This window comes from Apostichopus japonicus, chromosome 3 (genome assembly GCF_037975245.1).
Source record: "Apostichopus japonicus isolate 1M-3 chromosome 3, ASM3797524v1, whole genome shotgun sequence".
Lineage (NCBI taxonomy): Eukaryota > Metazoa > Echinodermata > Holothuroidea > Aspidochirotida > Stichopodidae > Apostichopus > Apostichopus japonicus.
The window spans coordinates 27,889,291-27,913,872 of NC_092563.1; the positions used below are offsets into that span (position 1 = coordinate 27,889,291).

Genomic DNA, 24,582 nt, shown 5'->3' on the forward strand with positions numbered 1-24,582 from the left:
ATTTTATGGTGCTCTCCCCTCCCCCTCCAACTTCCCCTGCGACTTCTTACACGCGAGTTTCGTTCATCATGCATCATCAGATCCTCCTATGGCCAAATCCATTTGGCGTCCCATACAGTGAACCCTCCTCATGCCACTGGTCGTTATACAACTGTAGCGGAATTAGTACACACACTGTTCTCAAATTTGCATGTGCGTTCACCGTACCCAATGCTTGTTGTGTCGTGAGATGTAAAAGGTGAAGCCACAACTAACTCTTAACAGGTACCATCACGCTAAAGCTGGATTTCTCTTGCCAGGGAGTGTTCAAATGCCACGTTTGAAACATTTTAAATTCCATCAATGACTTGAACTATTGACTAGAACTATTGACAGGAGAAAATTCGTTAGGACTGGAGCACCCTAACGCAGTAACAGCCAGGCCTAACTCACCCTTACTCTAGTCTTACTCTTACTTCTTAGTCTGACTATTTTATTGACACTGTTATTCATGACCTAAGCACACCTGCGCTTCCATGTATGCAACACGATATTTATGAATAAAGAAATGGCAAGATTCTCCCAGGGCCTAAGCTACGTTAGGCTAACACATTCGTGGAAATTTCAAACTGCAGTTTCAACCTATTAGTATTCGTCAGCTAGCCTACTGTATATGTTAAACCATGGGAGATTTAGAAGTATTTGCTTTTCTAATTAGGCCTCATGCTTTGAAAAAGATGTTCAAGTACATTCAATCGATCATGTCTGTTGACCAGATTAAACAAGGTAACCTAATCGGAGTAACTGCAGAATATCCCACCACTAGGAAACTCTACATCATTCATAGTGCAGCAACTTGACGATATGACAAGCATTTAGAAAAAGAAACATCCCTAGGCCTATGGTCTCTTAGTCTGAAGGAAGTTCCTTGTGTAGCTTTCCTTGCTCTGTAGCCATGGTACAGTAGCAATATAGACCCTAAAATAATTTAATAATTAATGTCAAATTGATTTAAAACAAATCTTAGTCAAAAGGTAGTTTCGTGTGTGGCTATGTTTATCTGTGATAAAGTGTACTAATTGAATGTAAAACACAGTGGAACCAAACAAGTCTCCTGTCGGACATAATGAGAAATTTTTCTTGAGATGTAAGAAGTCATTGCTATAAATAACTTATAACTCCCTTCGATTCTACAGTATTATTGAGAGCAATAACACATACATGTACGATTCAGTCGACCGACATAAACATATTGTTCATTGAATGTTGTAGACAGCTATGAAGTGAAGCATATAGTTGCATATGTAATGCCCTAGCTTGTTAACACCATATCTCAAGATTGGTAACCTCTGCGAACCTTGGTAACCTCTATAAGAAGTAACATCATGGTCAGAAATAATTGATTGATCAGTTATTATTAATCAATTTGTTGTTTCATCAGAATACCGGTTGTAGCGCAAATTACATTGATGTCTGGATTGGAGTTGCTGTCAGACCAGGGCTTTCGCTTGGATGGGAGACGTCCCCATGAACTGAGGAAGATCCAGTGTAAGATGGGAGTATTCAAGCAGGCTGATGGATCTGCTTACATTGAACAAGGGAACACCAAAGCTTTGGCAACAGTTTATGGACCACATGAGGTAATTTAATCATCAGGAAGTAACAAGTTAACGATTCAGCGAACCATAAGCTATGGGAAGGGATGGGGAGAACACCTCAGCTCTCATCGAATCACAGGCAAGCATTTCATCGATGCATATAGAAAACTATTTCTGAAATGGGGAACTATTTGGCATTGGTTTTGTTAACACGTTTAAGGCTTTTCTGAGGATGTGACTTTTCGTTGTTTGAGTGAGGGGGTTGGGGGCAGGGTTGGTTGGGGGAGAGAGTTGTATTAAGTTGAGCAAAAATTTCACAAGTGCCATTTTCTGAGAGATATGTTTCTTCTCTTCTGCAGGTTACAGGAAGCAGAAGCAAGATTGAACATGATAAAGTTCTGATCAATTGTCAATACAGCATGGCAACCTTCAGCACCGGTGAGAGGCGGAGTCGCTCAAAAGGTGACAGAAAATCACAAGAAATGCAGCTTCATCTCAAGAAAACGTTTGAAGCGGCCATCTTGACACAGCTCTATCCAAGGTCACAGATTGATATCTATGTACAGGTAAAGCTGAAGTTAACATTTCTCTGGTGGGAGGTTGGAAACATAGTTTAATCAATCGAAGGGATGACCTTATACTTGTTTGGAAGCCTGCAGGGCTAAGATTTTTATTTAAATCTCAAGAAAAAGTTAAGAAACACAATTGCCCTGGGAAAATTGCTAGAGCAAACTTGAACCAGATATGTCTATTTCAATGGATGACTTCAGTCAACAGTGTAGAAACATAAAAGTTATGATAGTCATAATACTACCATCACAATATAGAATACACCTTTGTGGTATAAATGGCCATATTATAATTGAATACTTTTAGACATAGTTTTTGTGAATGTTAGATTCATATCATATCATGCAAAAATTTAGATAATTTGTAGTACGGTAGAACACAATAACATCATGAAATTCAAATTTGATAACTTAAAAGATCGGTAGTACTATTAGCTTTTCTTCATGTTAGTAATTCTTTGTCAAAATTTCCTGAATGCAATTAAGGTTTATAGCAGAACATTACCATAAAGGACTGCTGAAAGTGTGATTGATAGCCTTGATAGGATATTGTTATGCTTTAATGGTATGGTTGATATTTCTCTGAGCTCGCTTCACAAATGCTGTTGAAATAGTGAGGAGTGACAAAGCAGATGTTGTTGGTACTGACTCCATAGCCTGTCTTACTCAGTCTGTATGACTATGACAACTTCCTAAATATGAAGATTTCTCAAGAAGCTATGCATATTAAAATGGATATTAACAAACTGTCCCAAGCATAGTGCTATTAGATCAGTGGTCACCTTATTCCATTGATCACTTTCTGGATCAAATAACAGATTACTTAAAAAGAGAAAGAAAACATTAAAATTAGGAGTGTTAGCTCTGTGGTTAACCCCGATGCCTTTCAATCATAAGGTCCCGAGTTCGAGTCGCTCCAAGATTAATGTATGTGGTCCAGTTACAGAGTTGTTGATAATTGACAATTCATAATCATGGACGTTGAATATGATTCTAAGAGACTGACTTCGGTCAGCTTGGGGCTTTGATAAGCCAATGATGGCTTCTTCGCGAGTTCCTGCTTGCAGGAGGATCTAAAATACATATATACATACATACAAATACTTCCCCATTTATCTATTTCTCTATACTGTTGCACTGCCACATACCCCTCCCCCCTCCTTTCTCCTACCAGATAATCTATTCTTGGTATATCCGTCTCATTTCAGATCCTTCAGGCTGACGGTGGCAACTACTCTGCCTGTGTTAATGCTGCTACTCTGGCAATCATCGATGCCGGCATACCTATGAAGGACTTTGTCTGTGCCTCGACTGCCGGCTTCGTTAGTGACACCCCTATCGTTGACATCAGTTACCTGGAGGAGTCTCAAGGTGGACCAGAGCTTGTGGTTGCACTGCTACCAAAGTCAGATCAAATTGTTGAATTTCAAGTGAATTCCAGGCTCCATTTGGACAACTTTGAAAATGTTTTAGATATGGCTGTGAAAGGTTGTAAGGATATCCATGCTGTACTGAGTAGAGCGGTCAAAGAGAATGTTAGTGAATTGGCTAGTCATATGAACAAAACCTGAAGATGGGAGTTGGTTGCCATGGAGATGATGTATGATGAACAGCCTGGGTGTGTAAGGATAGCTGCCCTGTGCTGCAGTTGTCGTAGAGAATCCGTAAGGGGGTGTTGGTTGCCATGGTAATAATATTACCAGTATGGAAGAATATCAACAATGTTCAGAAGTCTAACAGTACTTCCAAATGCTAATCTGTTGACAATGCTGGTAGCCATGGCAGCAAGGATGGGACAGTTTCACCAAGTTGACAATAAATTTCTTTGCTAAGGAGATTGATTTGTTGAAATTATTGGCCCATTAGCATTAATACCTTTAAAAGTTCTGCTGGGACCAGGATGCAAGAATCACCTGGAACATTATATGACTGTGTAACACTCCTTTCCTTCGGTCAAGGTAATTAGGACAATGGGTCAGCATTATGTGTATCAAGTGGGCCTATGTAGATCCTTTTTATTGTTTTGTGCCATTGATAGCCTTATAACATCCCCATTTCCCACAATTGGAGGATTGAAAATATAAGTAGTTCATGGTACATTTCTTTGTGTTTTGTGTCTCTCATTGTAAACCTGTGTAGAACTGACTCAGCAGTTGTTTTGAATATCAGCATTGAACCATTCCGACATGGAGACAATTTTATCCTGTCTTGAGGCCTAGGCCCACTTGATACACATATTGCTGACCCATTGTCCTAATTACCTTGACCGAAGGAAAGGAGGGTTACAACTGTAATATTGTCAATGGTAACAGTATTTTCCTAGCACGTCTGTGAAATTGTTTCATCATCACAGGAAATAGTTCTTCAGTCTTTGGTAAGGTTTTTGGAATGTGTGAAATGTTCATAGGAAAGATCATTTATCAGTCAATTTGCTAGTGTTTTACAGGAAGTGGATTGGTAATGTAGAAAAGACATTCATTCCGCTTTATGTGAGCTAAGAACACGAACGGCTGATTTAATTAGTTGCTCAAATATCTAAGGTCTGTATTTAAAACCTAAATGAGAGAGGGTTGGGTCCCCATTGCTGTTCAACACGTTTAACTGTTATAAACAGCCTGGACTAAAGTAGTATTTACTCCATTACAGTAGAACATTGAATATTCATGTACCCAAACCTTAACATGAATGTTGTTGTTGATGTTTTCAGTCTTGAGAGACTGTCAGAAATAAATAGCTACACTTGGCCTGGACCAATCACACTTGCATGGTCTGTTTGTGTATCTTAGCATGCTGAGCATGTAGGTATCAGGGCTGAACTTGTTGGAAATCTTGGTAGGATGGATGCACGAACTGGAATGTATTCCGGTGGGAATAGATTAAAGAAATGGAACCAGCTGTCTTAATGATCATATCTCTTTTCTTTTTGTGGGTGGGGGAGGGGGCGAGTGAAAGTTGTGCAAAGATAGGTAGTAGGATGACTGACATAATCTATGATGTATTCTGACTTATAAATATTGTTCCATTTCCTTTTGAACGTACATATACATACACACATGCAGATATATATGCATTCCATGCACAAGTTTAGTTTTTATAATGTTTCACAAAGAAGTTACAGGAAAAAGAAAATTCTTGCAAAGTATTTATTGAGTCCATTGGTGACTTCAACATTCAAAAGAAAACAATACGGGTCAGTGAAACCCTGGTGCCTTAAGAATGCTTACAGCAAAACAACATTAGGAAAATCACTGAAATCCAATGAAAATAGCCAATAATAAATAGGCCCAGTAGAGTACAGAACAGAGCTGACATTTGTAGAAAGCTCACCATACATAAATTAGGTATGTTCAATTTTAGGTGACTAGCATATTAAGTAAAACTATGTATCTTCGACTTATTTCTTGTGACTTTTTAACACTGCTTCCATTGTTACTCAATCTTGGAATTGCATCGAAACCATTAATGGCATGTAGCTTAAGTCTTAATAGAAAGTGTCTGGAATCGGGACCATATGTCTACAAGTGGTCACATGGTCAAGGATTCACATGGTCAAGGATTCAATGGCAGTAAATTTTGTATACACTTGAATTTGTTCAGATCATCCTAGGGACATAAGTAGGCACCAGGGTTTCCTTCATATGATACATAAATATTACACATGCCTTTACAAAATGATCAAGTGTACACAGAAAAAGTATTACTTAACATCATCCCTTCTTGAAAACCAAAGTTGCTATTGTAGACATTCTATTACCTTATTCAGTCTTCTTACCTGACTTGACTCATCATGAATATTCAATATTTAAATCTCTTCAAAACTCCTTTTAAGAGCTGCTTCTTGCAACCTCACAAAAAAAAAAAAAAACACACTTTTGAAATTATCCTGGGTAACATCACCAGGTTTGCCTTAATATTTTCTGGGAAATATTTTCAAATTGACTTTAAAAGGGATTCCACCAGGTAAGCTTAGGTTACCATGGCAATATTCACAGGGCCTATAAGCTTTTATTCTCTTCTCAGTTGTAGCCTATAGACAACATCAATGAATCAACCTTTTGTTCCTTCTTAACTTACTGCCTTAATGCACAGTTGTTTTATGCCATTCAGATCTTTTCATTACCACAAACAGTTTCAACAGATATTGTTTCATACCTTTTATACAATATACTTTCATGTTTCCTCCAAGCTTGCACCTTACCAGTTGGCAGGTCAAGTCACAAACTATCAGAGTTTAAATCAAACAGTACACGTTAACATATGACAGACTGATTATCAGTGCTTGTGCTGGCAGATCTTAATACATAGGCAACCCACACTCTGCATGTGTAATCATGTGACATCAATGAAATACTAATTGCAATTATGAACATAAGATTAGATTTTACCCTGGCTGCTTGATCGTATTACTACCAACTTAATGTGAACTAAAGCACCAATAAAACTGTGTTGCCATAACTCTTCATAAAAGGAGTGTAGTAGCAAAGGGAATTGGGAAGTTTTTGTTCCCCCTAACCAATTATATTAGTGTCTCCAAGAGCGAGTACAATTTCCCTCTTGACCTAGGTCAATGTGGACTTTAAACACTAAATTGCCACCAAAATAAAGAGAGATTAAACTATATGCTTCCTATACATCAATCTTGCATACTTCAAACCTGACATTTTAGGGTGAACTGTGTTTAAACCTACCAGAAAACACAATCCGGCAAATTAACAGTTTAAGATATCAGACATGACGATTCAGTTAGACCTATTTATTGAACACTCGAACCACCAATTGACTTTGCATTCTTCAAATTTTCAATTAATACTTCGCTAGCAATGATTAGGCACTCAGAACATGATGAAATCATACCCCCCACTCCCCACCCATTCTACTCACAAATGGTTTTGAATTTTTAACATACTTTGACAATAATACCCTTTACAGTCTGTTTCACAAACCACCCCAAAATGAACGTTTCTCCCTCTCTCCATTTATAGAAAATTAAATGACATATTAACCTCCTTGAGAAAAATTTCCATTGTGAACATCAATACTTTGTGGTATCTGCAGTTTTCAAACAAGGAGGGAGAACACCCCCTTTTTGCTACCTCCTCATTTAAAAATGAATAGAACAAAGAAAAAACACAATACAGTGCAGTGCAATTTACTTACTACATGAAAACAATATGGAAAACAATGACATCAATTGTGTCGTGTGACACAATAGACTAAAATGCCTTCCTTTCCCAAATAAAACGAGAAACGTTTAATGACTTTGGTGCGACATCTTTTCTTGCCTCTCTCCACATTAACAACAGCAAAGCTGTAGATATGATGTGTGGCTGACCTCTAAAACACATTTTTAACAAAATCAGATTGGCACATATAACTTGCTTTTCTAAAGAAAAGTAACCAATTCTCAATCCTTTTCTTTGGTACAACAAACTATTTTCCATACACAATCATCCTTTTTCTTGGTTTCTACATAAACGTATTCACTCATGTTCAAAATCCTTTGTCAAATTTAGCTATTGTTAATCCACATCTGTTTCTTCTCAGAGGATACTCTCTTACAGGAATTAAATATAAGAAATCATCAATTTTCAAGAAATCGTTTACAAAATTAAATGCAAACCTGTCAAGAATTACAGGAAAAAGATAACAAATGTCTCTTGGCTACTCAATGGAACTGCCACTCATGAAATTATCCAAAAATATTCGGTTTAGTACCTTCTGGAAAAAATAAACACGAACACGTTCTTCTTGACGTTCGTTTATACATGGACAATTAAACTATGTCTTTCAGGGAACTTGAAATGAGGATCTAACAGATTTTATATCAACCCTGCTGATCAAGGCAGCAACTTATCCTCACTCACACATATCCTCACACTTATCCTCACTGAAACAATGTTTCACACAACTGAAAATCAAAACCTTACATCACTTGACACTTTTCTTGAATAAGTGACAACTTTTTACTTTCTTTTCCTCTACAATTTTTCCTGTTCAAATAAAAGTAGCACACAAATGATTATCAAAACAGGAAGAGAAGCAACAACAGTTTCAGAAGATGTCAAGTTTATCCATCCTAGGGACCAACGTAATTCAAATCTTATTCAGGGTCATTCGGCATGACATCGGATTTTTTATCGGTCACACAGAAACGAGATTGCAGATGCCTGACTACAACAATTTTGCAAACAAACAAAGTCATCGTCTCTGAAAAAAAGTTTCTTGAGCACAATTGCAGAATGTGATTATTTTGAGCAAAACAAAAAGCAAAAAAGGCAAGAAACTAAAAATGATTCAAATCATATCACATTTGAAGAAGACTTGGCTTCCTACATACAAATTTTTACTTCTTAAAAAGAAAAACAAAAAGCTCATTTTCAACCGTGTTTCAGACACTCCTCGCTCACTTGCGGACGATCTTTCATATTAACGGTACACGTTTACTATCGAATACGTTTATCGTTCAGGTAGGCACCACAATCCTTTACTTACATTTTGCGTGTGCCTTCATTTGTACGCAAAATAATACTAATAACAATTAAGCAAAACTGACACAAGCTGAATGGGAATCACAAGCCAGAACACAAAATCACACAAGCTAAACAGGAAGGAAAATATTTCTCAAGTTTTACAAGTCTGTAGCTGCAACTATGTGCAGTGTTAACAATTCCTAATGTTTTTTAGTAAGTCCCAGAATGCACTTTTTCCCAATTCACTGTCTGCTGAGTCCAACCTATCTCAATTTCTTGCTATGCACACAGCTCAGTTTAGAAGTTGTAACAACTTCAACCAATTAACTACTAAGTGCCATATCTGTTTCATATTACATATTAAGTTCACATCTGTAGAAGAAAAAAAAAATTCTGAATAACTGTCTTCATAAATTTCAAAGAGGGGGAAAAATGTAATATATTGTGAACAGAACTTTCAATTAATCTTTTTCAAAATTTTGTAATTTTTAATAACTTCAACACTCGCTTCTTCAAATCTTGAAGGTTCCAACTTTTAGATGTTAAAATGTTTCAAACCAATCTGACTACTGGCTACAAGTCCATCTCTACAATAAGGAACTAATTTCAAGGGCCGGGTCCTCTTCGTCTACGGGAAGTTGCATTAAATTTCTATGAGATCGTCACGTTTCCAAATATCCCTTGAAGCGATCTCAAATTTTATGCCTCGACGGTACCCTCTTCTTTTGCTCCAGTCTGAAAATAGAGAAAACAGAAGACACATTGACTCTTTCTTTCTTTTGGTAGACACGCATTTGTTTTTGCTCAAAACACAACCGTCATTAACCAGAGTAAAACAACCACCATTCTCTTTCCACCTAATGAACAATAAACTTGTAATTAATTATTGAAATACTGACAGGAAAAACATTTGCCAACTGTGTAAGCATTTAAGGCCTAGTCATATTGAATTTGAATAAAACTTAAAAAGTCCTTTACACACAACAATTTCCTTGCAAAAAATAGCCTTCTATCAGCACAAGTTGTATTTTTCAATATCCTTGAATAATTATCCATGAATAATTTAATCCTTTAATGTATTAACTGACTCTTATTTAGTGCAAAAATTTATAGAAATACTTGAATGCCACTGCCATTGTCATTCTGTAAGGCTGCATGTCAAACTATGCCTACTCTTGTCACCAGTTTTAACTTTCAAAATGCCAAATGTTTGGTAACTTTTATTTATTCCAAAGACTCCTCCTTCGTTTCGAACAAGGTCAAGTCACTGCTAGTGGCTGGTAGCCAGTAGACTGGGCAATACATCTCCATCATACCTGCAATCTTGCTACAGACAAATGTCATAAACTTTCTGACTATATCCCAACACCACAGTATGGACTTGGCTGTACATGATCGATAAAATCCATTCTCGACAAGACCCACCCCGCTGATGAAATATCATATATCTGATCATACAAAGCTACATTATTGTTGGGGCTAGTACAGGAGTCGTAATGCCAGTTGCATGCTCGGCATAATTAATGAAATTCAATAATGTTGATATTTTTATTTCCATAAAAGCGCAGTTAATGGACGTTCAAGGCCAAGCAGGTGTTGGGTTGACAGCTTACGTCAACAGAGCTGACAGATGAGAAATCAGGTTCGAGTGTACATTTCGACAGACTTATGCAGTGAAATTAAAAAATTACACAAAAACTAGAGCAGCAATGATGAAAAACTTCACATATTCAGACGCCAAATGTACAAATGGAGGACGTTTCTTCATACAGGAGCAACATTGCAAGACATAAATTTTATCCAGACAACCTTCTGCTCCGATGCTCTCCTTACAGTGAATAACCTATTGTACTTTTGTAAAGCATAAAGTAGTCCAGTACTACATTGTTTTCTCTTCTACTGCTCAAGATGGTTGGGCGAGTTCTTAATAACTAAGTGATAAGAAATTATACGTGGCTTGTGTAAGCGGCTCACTCTGCACAGTCACCTACTTTCATCATAGTTATGTCAGATGGATGCAACCTTTTGTGTTTTTTGAGAAACAAGCCAAGTTCTGTACAAACACTCACAACTAGGCCTATGCAAAATATAACAAAAAATATTATTGGATGAATATTTTTCTCTCCTTTTCAAAAAACTGGAACCTCATCTCAAAGAACCAAAAGTTTTTGGAATCTTACAGACTGTTTGAAAATAAATAAAAATATAACAATCAACAACTGATATTACAGAGATTATCATGCTAAAACACATTCAAAGGTGATTTTCCAAATTTCCCATGATTTGTTTGGCTAAACGTCCCTTTACTCATCGTCTGCAAACATTCTTGCAACTATAGTGCTCAGTGAACACAAAGCATGTCGTTCAACTGCAACTACTTGTAACGTTACTTTTCCCTGTGTAGAGGATAGTGACGTTTCTGTTATAGGCCATCACATGTGTGGACTCAAATATCATATCATTTCTCTTTGTTGTCACAAGAAGCGCCTGGTACGAAGTTGCATTGTTTGTGAGACTATAACATAATATTTTAATCCTTTTTTTGGTCACAAATGTGATGAGTTGAACATGAACTTCTGGAAAGCTAACATCTCTGATACTGAAAAGGATTTCTCATCTCACAATACAACATTCCTTCTCTCAGCATTGATTGAGTAACGTAAAATGTACATCCATACCAGTCATTTCTTTGTTGCAAACTTGCAAAACTTGCCACGGTCTTTTGGATAACATGCTTCAGTTATAATTATTTTGTACAACATTCATGTGTTAACTACTTCAAACACCATCAAAGTAGCACAGCGTATCCATAGCACTTCAACATTTTTACAGACGTTATGTAAGGGACTCGTATAGCATACAGTAGTGTACCTTGCATGCAGTTCAGACCTGCAGTTTGATGGTCATTTCGTTGTATATTAGTTAAAAGGTTTCATCATTTTTTTTTTATCAAGCACAATCATTATACACCTCAATTGGCCAGAAGCCAATGTGTCATTATGGGTCGTTATAAGTAAGTATTGTGTGTTCAGGTAGAGGAATTTCAAAAGCTCGTTGTCATGGAGGAATACAACTTTTTCTGAGCGGACAAATAATTAAGGCTAATTTGAATAACTCTTTATACAGGCTTGTGTGTTAGGATACACGCACCATTCTAGCCAACCAATAGGCCTATTCATGAATGTAAATCTGAACAACAAAATCATGGTATGAAAATATGTCAGAAAACTTGATTCAAGCTCCTCAAATTTTGTACATTGTGTAAAGTATAATCTATTTGTTGTAGAAATTGCACGAGATGTTTGACCACCTATTGTAAATTATTCTGACACAAAACCTTGCTTAACTTAAATTTTGCACCGAATACTATGCTATCGTTGTTTACAGTAGGTCGAAAGAAAGTCTAAACACCTTGGCAGTTATATGCTTCTTCGGTGGAAATGTCTTTCAAAAATGTCAAATAATCATAAATTATGGATTTCACGCTCATCATATCAGCACCAAAAGGCACGTGTCACTAACCAGAGTGTGGGTTAAACTCTTTGAATACAACTAAAGAAAAAGTATGTTAAAATTGTAGTAATTTAAACCCTTACTTATACCTTTGTTGAGTAGTAGCTTATACCTTTGTCGAGGCCTAATTTAGTTAGGCTAGTCCTAACAATGACACAGAGATTGTGCATGCAACCTCATTTGTTTACATCTGTGTACATATGACAAACTTTTTATTTCTGTCATTGATAATTTTGCTATTTAGGGATACATTTGTAATAGCAATCAAAGAGGTCAGAGCATACTTGAGAAATATACTCATTTCCAGTTTAGAATCAAGGTTTTTTGATTCTGTGATCGTGGAAAGTCTGATATAACTAGAATTAAGTTGTCCCTTGTGGTGACTGCATTTCCAAATGCTGAGCAGACCATTTAGGGAAATGGTTGGGGAAAATTGCAAACTATGATAATAATGGCAGCAGAGTACTTTGAACTGGGAAAAATGAAGTAAATATTTTCATGTTTTGGCACAGCTTGAATACTCAATGCTCATATGAGTGGAAATGCCCCATTCATTTCTGCATCAGGTGTTTTTAGAGCAATTCTTGGGGGAGATTTTTGTTTGCTTGCCATGTCTGATTGACGAGAGACCAGGGTTTTTCAGCTGCCGCATCCATGTTAGAGTGTGCCGTGGTTTGACAGTGACAGTCAGGGGGCCAAGCTTAAGCATAAGGTATATTTTTGTTTTGGCAGTCTCTGCAGTAGTAATTACAGAGGTCTAAGGTCCAGTGACTCCAGTCGATAGTAAATATCACAACTTGAGAATCATGAAAATAATCTATGCAAATATGTGAAGTATCCCGTTATTTATGACAGTTCTCAGGCAGTTAATAAAAGGTACGATTGACACACAGGCGATAGACCCGAGGACCTACTTAACTGTTCTGAAGTGATGAGATTGTATAGTGAATGTTATGTATGGATAAAAATACACAACCACTGACAGATTTGGTAGGTTGGGGAGGAGGTTAAAAGTTAGAAAATTGTATAAATTAACTAAAATTCTGTTTCAGTTTGCAATAGTCATACAATATTAACTCTTGGATAATTCAATGAATGGTGTTTACAGTATTCTCAGGCACTATTGGAAACAGAACACCATTCCCAGTACATAAAACAGAACACCATTCCAGTACATAAAACAGAACACCATACCCAGTGCATAAAACAGAACACCATACCCAGTACATAAAACAGAACACCATTCCCAGCGCAATAAAACCGAACACCATTTGCCAGTACATAAACAGAACACCAAATCCAGTACATGCATAGGAACCTGGTTCGGAAGGTTCGCAAGGTTTTCCAGCCTCGAGGAGGGTAGGTTTGCACATTACCAAGCGTTCAGCAAACTTTTAGGACATGTTTAAACAGAGGATATATACTCTTCACTGACCTTGTCTCTCTTCAGATCATTATTCCCGTAGCCACCACTTCGCCAATTTCTGGAAGAACTAGTCACATTTCTCTGACCTCTGGATTGTCCCCCGTAGTAGGAACGGTTGTCACGGTAATTATTGTACCCACCGCGATATCCTCCCCTGTAACCTCTGTACCCTCCGTTGTAACCACGATACCCTCCTCTGCCTCTTCCTCGACCTCTACTAGATGAAACACCAAACGTCTCAACGTTCATCTTACGCTCCTGGCGCCAATTGTTACGCTCTCTTCTGCAACGAGACAACAAACAAAAAAACATTGTCATATCTTCCTTTCATTTTCTACTTGTAAGTTACCTGTCTTGATTAAGAGACCAGTAATCACTTATTCGGAGGCAGGTTCTTTAATCAGTTATTCGTGTTAAATCCTTCAAATTTTTGAGCATACTAAAAACCAGCAACAGGAGAGTAAACAAGATTTCAAAAAGAGGATACACATTCCATGCACAGATGTACACAATATGGTTTAACTAAAGAAATTAAATAAAAGACGTACCCTCCAGTTGATTCACATGAGATGTTATCAAAGAAAGATTTATCTGGGTCGTAGGTTTCTTGATCTTCCTCTTCGTGAAGTTCACTCGGCTGGGTCTCATTACCAGAGTCTTCCTCTTTCTTTGTCTCGCCATTAACTGGAAGACAAATCCAAGGATATAACTGCTCAGTACGACACATGACAATTACCCATACAACGAGAGGGAAATTTAATGATAAAATATGATGAAGAAATAGTAACCACAACTATGTGAGAGTGTTGGTCGTTCATCTTGTAATGGTATTGATGCACTTCCATTGTACACAGTGCCTAGCTATTGCAGAACTTATGGTTCGCCATCTATGGTCACCATTAGCGTTGTGCGGTAGTGAAAAATTCCAACAACCAATAGTGTTGCAAGATTAATCCCGGTATTGTAACTACTACCAGGATTTTCCTCAACATTTCATCTACGGTTCAAAGCACTTAGTTACAAGACTGTCAATGTCATACATTCCATGGCATAGCCTAGGTCAATTACATACTCTCACATGTACAATTATAAAAAATTTTAAAATATATATAAGGCCCACAAATCTGGGCCCAAAGAATGTGTCCCAAAATGAATTTGAGGTGGAAATAAAATTTGGACCCACTCGGCCAAAAAATTGTAGACCTTATTGTTGTTGCAAAGAACATGTACAGACTATGTAGTTACATCACCATACCATGTGTAAACTAAATCCGACATACAGTTGCAGAGAAACATACAATTGCAGAGAAATTTAAAAAAAATTTATAGCAAGCCTGGCCCACTTGTTATTATTCAAGAGATGGGAACCAAAATCAATAGCTCACATCTTCTCAGCATAGTGCATCTGTCTACCAAGTATGACATTGATTCAACTAGAGTTTGCTGAGAAATCATGTTTACAAGCCTTTTCAACAATTTTGGATGAAGCTCCACACACTCGTGAATGTTAATAAACATTGTTGCTGCAAAGAACATGTAGTTACATTACCATACCAAGAATGAACTAAATCGGGAATACGATTGAAGCGATATCGACATTTTAAGAATTCTACGTTAAGCCCCTGCCCACTCATTAATATGCATGATATCACCACCACAAACAATAGGGATCATCTACTGACCCTGACCAACATATAAACCAAGTTTGACATCAATCACATATTTCATTCTTGAGATAGTGTTTACAAGCTAAGACGCTACAAACACACACACACACATACATACGCCAACTTGACTGCATAGGTTCTATTGTATGCAAAGCATCCAAACCAAAAAGGGGCAGATGACAATTCAGAAACCAAGAAGAGATGTAGCATAGGCTTTATCTCTATACCATATATAGGTTAACTTAATCCATGGTACTCAACTTCCTGTATTCGTTTGTGTTGCAGTATCACACCAGCTGTTCTGATTATTTTACATGTAGTGTAATAACAAATGCCAGCCCAAGGTGTTCTCAATGACTTGAGAGAGTGAAGACTTTTTCAATCACTTGATGGACAATCATATAAATCTCCCAACAAAATACCAATATTTTGCAATTTTTAGGAGAAATCTCCTCTGCTCTTCCTCACCTGGATGGGTTTATCAACCAGGAATGACTCCCTACTGTACGTCAACTATCTGTTTTATCACACATACTTCAACTATGGACTGTTAAGTAATAAGGATGGATGGAGTTGCAATATTCAGTAATTGTCTTACCAATCTTGAGCTTCTGAAATTCATCCTCTAATGCCTTCTTATCTAGCTGTGCGTTATCAAAGTCAAAGTCGTTGCCTACAGCTATGTTTTGTCCTGCACCGCCTCTACGGCCGTAACCTCTTCCTCCCCGCGATCTGCGAGGTTGGCCTCCTAGAGGGAAGAATATCATAATGTAGAATGCATCAGGACAACTTCTAAATGACAAATGCTACACCAATTCCGATCCTCAAGCAACATAAGTGTGTGCTAAGTAGGCCAACATGCTGTAGTATGTGAATTATTTCCCCAATCCTGTGTGTAACCGTTAGTTAAATAATTAATGAAAAATAAAATTAGTAGAAATAGCTGCATGTCACGGACGCTGGAAATAATTTTTTGACTTTTTACAAAATGTGAGATTTCTCTGTTCTACTTGACCAATAGTAATTGTTAGAAAAAGATCATATTACACAGAGTAGACATCACAATAGCACATACCTTACATCAGACTTGTATGTGGTTTGCCTTGTATAGTTTGCATTTGAAAAACTTACACAAGGCTTCAAACCATCAACACTTAATAATAGCAATACATATAAGGAGTGCTGTTTTCTCAGGAAGAATTATAGCCATCCCTTGCTTTTCTACTGATGGTGAGTATCATGTGGTAACTATAACACAGCAAACTAGGTCATGATGCTCACTATCTATGATTACTAAGGACTATCGTTTAAACTGCTGTCACAATAGGTAGAGCACAAGCAAATGGGAATTTTCCTTTCTTTCTTCCTTACAACATCGGTATTGATGTTGGGATGTCATATATCAGATATTGATATAAGTTTTAGAATCTATTCGTTTATGTACAAACCACCTTCAAAACCCTGTCCTACCTCTGAATGGCTGTCGATCGTTCCGTCTGTAATCCCTATAGCTGCTGTCCCTGGTGTCCCTGCCATCTCTGTTGCCATCTCTGTTGCCATCTCTGCTGTCTCTGCCATCTCTGTTGCCATCTCTGTTGCCATCTCTGTTGCCATCTCTGTTGCCATCTCTGTTGCCATCTCTGTTGCCATCTCTATTTTCTCGGACATCTCTGTTGTCCTCACCCCCACGATGCTGAGACTCTCTGTAGTCTCTCTGGTTGTGTACCTGGTGTTCACGATTGTCTCTTGGTCTCTGCGAATCTCTGCTGGTCTGACGTTGGTAGGACCTCTCCCCGTGCTGCTCTCGCTCTTCTCTAGAACCTGAATCATCAAAGAGAGATTATCAGTCTCATATAACGTGCAACATATCTCTGACAACATCGATGTGTGGTACTATAGAGCAATGTCACCAGAACTTCCACTTCATATCACAAACACAAGACTCTTCTATTACATTGGCAGACGGTATAAGAATGTGATTTCCTGGACTGCCATGGTGCCTCTTTCACCAGAAGAGGTCTTAGCAGCATAACAAGCCGATGCAACACTCAATTAAATATTTGTGTCGAGCATCACATTTCTCTGACCAAGTTTTAACTTCTGCTTTACTTCTTGAAATATTTCACCTGTGAATTTTACCTCTGACAAGGAAACATTTTATGTAGTAATTTCTATGGGTTGAACCTCTCAATTGTACACATTCTGTGAAGTGCTTACATCCTTATCATTGCAAAGCTTCCATACACTGGCTTTGCAAAGGTCACATATTTCTCCTTTTGATTTAGATTCATTCCTTCGGTTTATAATCCACAGTGCTCTTTAATGGCCTTCATTCCCATTTCTAACTTTCCTTGCTGTAACTTCTGGGATGTAAAAATACATGATCTGTTCCTCCCACCCCCTGGACAAGGTTTTCATGAATAATTTTATTTGTCAACAGAAAATGAAATCCAAACAGGCTACAGCTGTGATACAGATTTGGATGTTGTTCTAACACTTAAACTAACCATCTCAAAGGAATACTAACCTGTCTAAAATTTCATATTTGTCAAAAACACCAGTTGCATGACTAGCTTGGCTTTGATTGGCTGATATCATGTCATGTGACTATTCCTCAATCTCTTTACTGTTTGAAATATACTACATTTCCTTTTAAGGTGATTTTTATTTTTCCAAACCTACCAAGAATGGAATAAAATAATGATAAAAAAAAATAATAATAATCATGCAATTGATGATACCAAGGTACCTCTCCCCAAATCCCTGGTAATAAAGCAGATATTTAATGACTGCAAGTTGCTTCCTGATATTCTCTCACCACTTGTGTCACCGGAACACATTTCAAAACATGATATTTATTAACTATGTGTACAAAACAGCTGTTTGTAAAGGCTTACTCTCCAGAGGTAAAACTTAGCTTCTGTAAAAACATAACATATTTACTTTTTCTCTTTTGGTTGGATCCTGATCTTGATCGTTTATCTCCTTCTTTGCTCTCATCTGACCGACCTCCTTCCGATGTTCCCTGCTTCTCTGGAGAGATGGGGCCAGATGCCTGCACTGCTTGCTCCATGGTAGGGGACCGCCTAGGCAGTGGTGGTGAGGCCCGCACTCCAAAACCTTGACAAACAAGGGTAACAGTAGCTATATCAATTGGATAGTTTATGACTAGACCAGAATCTTGCCATGGTTATTCATTATGAAGAAGTAAGTGAGCAGGGAGAAAACTGAGGCAGCCTTTCTAGGCTTTGGCTTGTAAACAAAACTCTTGGGTCTTGATTACAACTCCCACACATTTGGGATGCAAAATTTGACTACAGAATTTTTTTTTCCTATCACTATCTTCATGCAGGAAAGTGTGCAGAAAGAACAACTGTCCTTAGGTAGAGTGAAAACTTGGGTGTCAATTGAGAATCTGAAAATTCTTCAAAACAATTGTATGACGCAATCATCACGATAACAAACATCGTTCAAACCTCCTCAAGCATGCACAATGTGTGAAGTAAAACCAATTTTAAGTTACACAATGCTCTAACAATCATTCATGAAACACTGTGCCATTTTCGGGTCATCATCACCGTAATCTGACAAGAGTAAAATTTTTGATTTTCCATGTTAACAAACACTACTATCCTACTATTGATAGTGCATGTGACAAGAAAGCCTAACCAGATTCATTATTTGTGAAGAAAACTGCTTTTACCAAAATGGCGGATCATCATGAAATGTGGATTCGATCATTATCATATTGGGATTCGGCTCTTAAAGGGCCTTGTAACACTAATTTTTACTGACTTTGAACAGTTGTCTGCATGTACAGCAGAGGATTTCAAAGCATTCAGAAATTTCAAAAAGTTCAAAATCCCCAAAACTTACTTTTGTTGGTTTTTTATGAACTGTATGATACTTACCTGTCTCCATTCTATATATGCACTCAAATCTATCGAGCCTACAAAAATTGGTAACATTAAAAAAATATGGTCAAAAAATTGAGATCCACCCAGGATTCCCTACTAGAGATACAGTGTTTACAAGGTTTTCTTATTATAACCTGTGCTAACCATTCACAAGACAAGATGTGACTCTCAATCTCTTATATAAATGATTTGATCTATCCGTTACCATGGAGACCTGCACCAGGTGGTCCGGGTGGTCCTGCAAAATGTGATGGGACCATAGGAGCAAATGGGTGGTGTCCTAGAGGAGCATAGGGTGATCCATATGGCCCAGGAGGCATTGAGGGCGGAGGCAAACCAGAGGCAGCTGTGGTTGTGGTGGTGCCAGAATGCTATAGATGCAAAAAGAGAAGCAAAGCCTTTTCATTCAGGAACCTTGTATCACTAATTTAGCAAATATGTTCAAGTCTTCCCAATAATTTATGAACAATCAAAAGATACTTGTGGTAAACAAAACAAAAAAACCCATCACAATATTTACTTTCCTATTTTTTCAAAACTACACACTCTAATGACACCTTTACCTAACCTGTCGTTAATTTTGAATGCAATATACATACAGTACTATGCTCAGTGTGTTTTATGCCATTAATTTCTCAGACAACATTTTTCTGCAGAATACATCTTTTTCTCTATAATATAACTATATAGTCTACACTACAGTAAGGCAGAGTTATGTCTACATTACAGAAAGGCGGAGTAGGAAAAAACATGTTTTTGTCTGATTTTTATAAAAAGACAGAAGGATCCGTTTTCTAGAGCATCACTTTCTCTACTCAGGAAGTAGGTGACAGTTCAAAGGATCTGAAATCAGGTTTGAATGGCACATTTTTACCATTTGCAAAAACTAGAGGGCTGGGGGAGAGAAAAAAGGTGGGGCCAAAAAAGGATGCAGGCAGGGGATAAGAAACATGTTACTTTTTTAATTCGGCCTAACATATTGACAATATTTACAAATAATTCCAATTTCAAGTACACTACTGCCCTGACTGGAAAATTTATTGTATTTGTTCAGAAGCTGAGAACTAAATACCAGAAACACTGTTACTTCATACCTGCAAAATGGCTGGATCTTGTGGTAGTGTAGAGCTTACTGGAGGTGAAGGGGCCTTTGGTGGTTCAGCTACATGGAGGTCCTTGATATCATATCCTCTGAACACAATGAAGTTGTATATTTCATTGGTCTTAGCCACAGGTTTAGTGGTGGGACGATTCTCTGTGCCAAACGATCCCACTGAGTAGAAGGAAAATAGAATGATGTTAGAGATATGAGAGATGCAAAAGTTGATGTATTAAAACAGCTTTTAAACATGCACTCCTCAAGAGCTTTACATTATATAGGGAAAATCCACACTGTACAGTTTCTTCTACAGGCAACAACCAGGATCTTCATGGGAAAACACAAAGTTTCAGCTAAAGTTTTTTCTTGACCAGTCAGAACATTTTCTAAGTTGAAGCAGTTGTTTGCATCTGTATCTTGTTTCCTTTGCCATTATAATCGTGCTTTTTGTATAAATACATTTAAAGGAAGTTTTCAACTTGAAAAATTAAACATTGACAATTAACCAACTAGATATACCTAAGATTTGATATCAATATATGTTCATATAATTACCAAACTGTGCCTATTTAAAAGTTATCCAAGTGCTACTCCTTAAACTTAATAATATCTTGTGTGGCATTATGAAGTTATTATTAACTGTAAACTGATAAATTAACGGATCTTTCAACAAGCTTGCATTTTTACAATCAAGTTCACATATCAAATGATTTTTTTCTCTTTCACAACATTTCAAATAGAAGGCAGTTGCCAATTTATACACAAATTTTAAAGGAAAGTGTTGTGCAGATATCACCAATATCAGTTTTGGCCGATATCGAATATTCAATCCCGATATTGGCCAGATACGAATATTTTTTAACAGCCAAAATGAAGGTCAAATCACTCTTTAAGTCATGCGTTCATACATGAAGTATCAAAATTATAATCAGCTGTTTTATAATCAGTTTTATCACATTGTTACTTCTTACGTTTCTTTGACTGTGGTGCATTGTTCTTATCTCTGAATATGCCATGTTTACAACTTTGATTGTGGGTCTCTTGGATTCTAAGCCAGAATATTTGCAAGGGCAAAAATAGGCTTCAGTGGGGGTATGTTCAGTTTTAATTATGTTGTGTTCACTTTACTAATACAGCCGCCAGACTGGTGATAGTTACTTTTATGAGCAACAAAGACTGCTTTGTACATAACGTTATGTGGCCTGACTGGTCTGTTTATGGATCGTTTTAATCATAAAAAAATTAGAACTTGCGTTTTGTTTCTTTGACCAGCTGATCATCACACTGACCACTGGCTATTAGTCGTAATTGAAACTGTTACTAAAGATATGGGTTTTAAGAAGAGATTATTTAATCATCCCAAGTAACAAGAAGTGGCTTTGTTATGAAAAAAAAGTTCAATATCGGGTTGCATTATCGTCAACGCGGCTACATTTTACCGATACCGATACATCACCAATATTGCAAGTATCGGCCGACAACGATATTGCAAACGATTATCAGGGCAACACTATTAAAGGGTAGCAGTAATGACAATCTCGCTGCTTTTGCTCAGTGATTTAGTTCTATACTTCAGCTCTGTGATTTCATCAATGGTTTGAACAGATTCTGCAGTTTATAGAGAGAATTAATCTTCGAAAGGTCGGTAGTCAACCTGCTCATAGCAACAAAATATTTCCTATATTCGGGCATGCACTGAAATCTGTATAATTTGGTTAAATGTATGGTATAATCCCTGAAATTGTCTTATATTGGTTTGTTATTTTCACTGCAGGAATTTTGCCCATTTCTTTAAATCTTTGTAGATTAAAATTGCGATTAAAAAGTGGTTACAATTGGACTAACAAACAGCATTTACAGTATCCATCAGGGCAACTAGGCTACATAGGCCTATGTAACAGACTAACACTACGCGCATTTATTGACACACAAAATAACCGTATTCTACCATACACTTATACTGTTGAATTCTGTATATGCACCTAGGCTACATAACGTAGTTGATTTAGTTAAATTGCTTGGTCTTTTTAAAGGAAATCACCACTAGCTTAGGAGTGTCCCCTTTACTTTGCTATGGCAAAATGCATCTAGCGAGAGGGCTTGTCTGCTGGAAGACACTTAACTGGACTATCCGGCCTAAATGCTGGACGTATGGCCTGCCTAAAATGTCTAGGCTGCCTAACAAATTAGGCTAGGACTACCTAGTCCCCAGTTCCTAGGTCTTATTTAAGGACAAAGCCTAGGCTAGGCCTACCCTAAGTTAGGCTTAAGTTTAGAACTGTTACTGTGTTAGGCTAGTATTTTGCCTTAACATAAAGAAATATTCTGTTTCAATTCTTAAGGCTTTGTAGAACTTAAGAGGGTAAGCAGCACATAGCCGTGCATAGCCTTGGATAATTTGCAGAGTGCATATTGTCATACTCATTATTCGGTAACCTAGGCTAGGTCTGTCTCCTGTACATTAATTACTACAGTAGTAAAACACTATCCCTACAGGCCTATCTACAGTATCTCACCCCGAGAAAGGGTTACCGTCGACTTCTCAGTATCAATGGCGTACAAATAACCTTCATAACGAATATCTGACTTCGAAATGAGGCTTATTTTACTGCCAAAATATGGAGTCATGTTAGCCATGATTGAATTCTCTGCGATGACACTGAATCATGAAAGATTTTAGTCGGATTCCTCTCTTGATACGAACGAAATTGCGTCACTGAAATACGAAGCTGGCGGGTATGGTATAGAGGGCGTTTTACGTCTTGAGTGTGTGCAACCAAGGCCAGCCATAATCATTGGTTTTACTCCACGACCCAATCAAAAATCGAATCTGAGAGAACAGTGTGATACAAAAGACAGAGGGAGAAATAAATAAACAAGAAACAGCGAAACAGCAACGTTGTAGAAGCTCAGCTAAGCTTCTGTTTGAGAAATTTGTTTTGACTAGCAATATTTTTGAGCAGTTTATCCATTTGTTTGTGCGAAAAATATAAGACATAGGCGGGATAATGGTGTAATTTACGTTCACCTCCCCATCTCTTTTCCCCCTGAGATCCTGTGACAATATGTCTCCCGAAATTGACTGATTTCGACGGTTGTTAGCCCTCATAACTGTATGGTGTATACGGACCGTCCCTTGTTAGTCCCCGAAAAAATTCCTGATATTGTCTTATTCTGGGAAATTTCCTTCAAAGTGGAAACACCGTCACGAACATATTTTACGGCAACGGGGAAGTAGCCTGCTCTGACCCTCTGGACATGCCTGAATGTTATTGAGGGAATCGTTAGACGATTTAAATATGTGAATGTCTAAAGGGTCGCAAGGTCTTGGACAGGAAATTAGCGATACTGCCTTAATGAGTCATAGAGAGAGTAAGAAGTATTTAGGCCCACTTTGAATGGGTAGAGTCTTCATGTGCTCAATCTTAAAGTAATAAGTTATCAAAATGCGAGTTAGAACAGTGTGTTCTTCTTTACTTGCTTTATATTACACATTTTGGTAAATTTTAAAGATATTTTTATTTCCATTAAAGTGTCGTATCGTATGTGGTGTAGTATATTTTGCCTGCTTGGCATATCTACAAAATCCTTATTGTCGAATAGCGCCACAACTCTGCAAGCGAGGCACGATATCTGTGTATGACTGCATTTAGCAAAGAATTAGTTCTTTGGCATTGCGTTACTAATTTGCGAAAATTTACAAACGAAGTAAACTGCTGCCTGGTTCAATGGTTTCATAGTTCCAACTACGGATGTGAAGTCATACATGACTTGGTCACGTGATATATCGACACAAAATCTATCACATTTGCGCATACATACAGTGCCGCGTATAACTTTCAAAATTAAACGACTATTTGCTTACTCTCACATATACGATTTTACATTGCGCTACAGTACAGTTCGGATGATGGAAAGGTTTATAATTTGGGATTTGGAGTTATATGCACATATACTATTATCACTGTACTCTAATAGTTTAGACGTCTGTCAGTCGTTTCGTATCCTGCTGTTGCAAGCCTTTCTCATCTCCTTGTCATCTCGATCGATCTTGCAACTTTTATATACTTTAAAAGTCCCTGTCCTTTCCAGTAAATCAAATGTCATTTTACCTATCACTTGTATTGCTTTACTTAATTGTCCTTACGTACCGATCTGTATAAGTTTTCGTCTTCCAATTGTTCCAAGAAGCTATTTTCATAGCTACTAACGCTAAGCAACAAAATACCTCTATCGATTTGAATTAGTTAAAGCCTATAGGTATAACCCCGTGCCTTTCCTTGATGTCCCGTTATATGCGAAGGGTCACCTTCAACATGGAACGCCGTGAGGGAATAAAAATAC

The 24,582-nt window shown here is 37.4% G+C and overlaps 2 protein-coding genes across 3 annotated transcripts; one reads left to right on the forward strand and one right to left on the reverse strand.

The window, feature by feature from the left end:
- Nucleotides 1-53: 53 nt before the first annotated feature.
- Nucleotides 54-5,036, forward strand: LOC139965710 (exosome complex component RRP41-like). Of its 2 annotated transcripts, none has more exons than XM_071968367.1 (4): nt 54-238; nt 1,421-1,619; nt 1,937-2,143; nt 3,355-5,036. In XM_071968367.1, exons 1-4 carry the CDS (start codon nt 69-71, stop codon nt 3,715-3,717), a joined length of 939 nt encoding a protein of 312 aa, XP_071824468.1. In that variant the 5' UTR covers nt 54-68; the 3' UTR covers nt 3,718-5,036. The 2 variants fall into 2 exon arrangements, with proteins under 2 accessions (XP_071824468.1, XP_071824469.1); XM_071968368.1 differs by having other exon boundaries at nt 108-264.
- A 239-nt stretch (nt 5,037-5,275) lies between these two features.
- LOC139965708 (protein LSM14 homolog B-like) lies at nt 5,276-22,986 on the reverse strand. Its single transcript, XM_071968364.1, has 9 exons — nt 22,755-22,986; nt 20,234-20,412; nt 19,345-19,510; nt 18,166-18,342; nt 16,693-17,043; nt 15,821-15,970; nt 14,104-14,239; nt 13,565-13,838; nt 5,276-9,351 (listed from the first exon to the last, which is right to left on the reverse strand). Exons 1-9 carry the CDS (start codon nt 22,873-22,875, stop codon nt 9,316-9,318), a joined length of 1,590 nt encoding a protein of 529 aa, XP_071824465.1. The 5' UTR covers nt 22,876-22,986; the 3' UTR covers nt 5,276-9,315.
- Nucleotides 22,987-24,582: the final 1,596 nt, after the last annotated feature.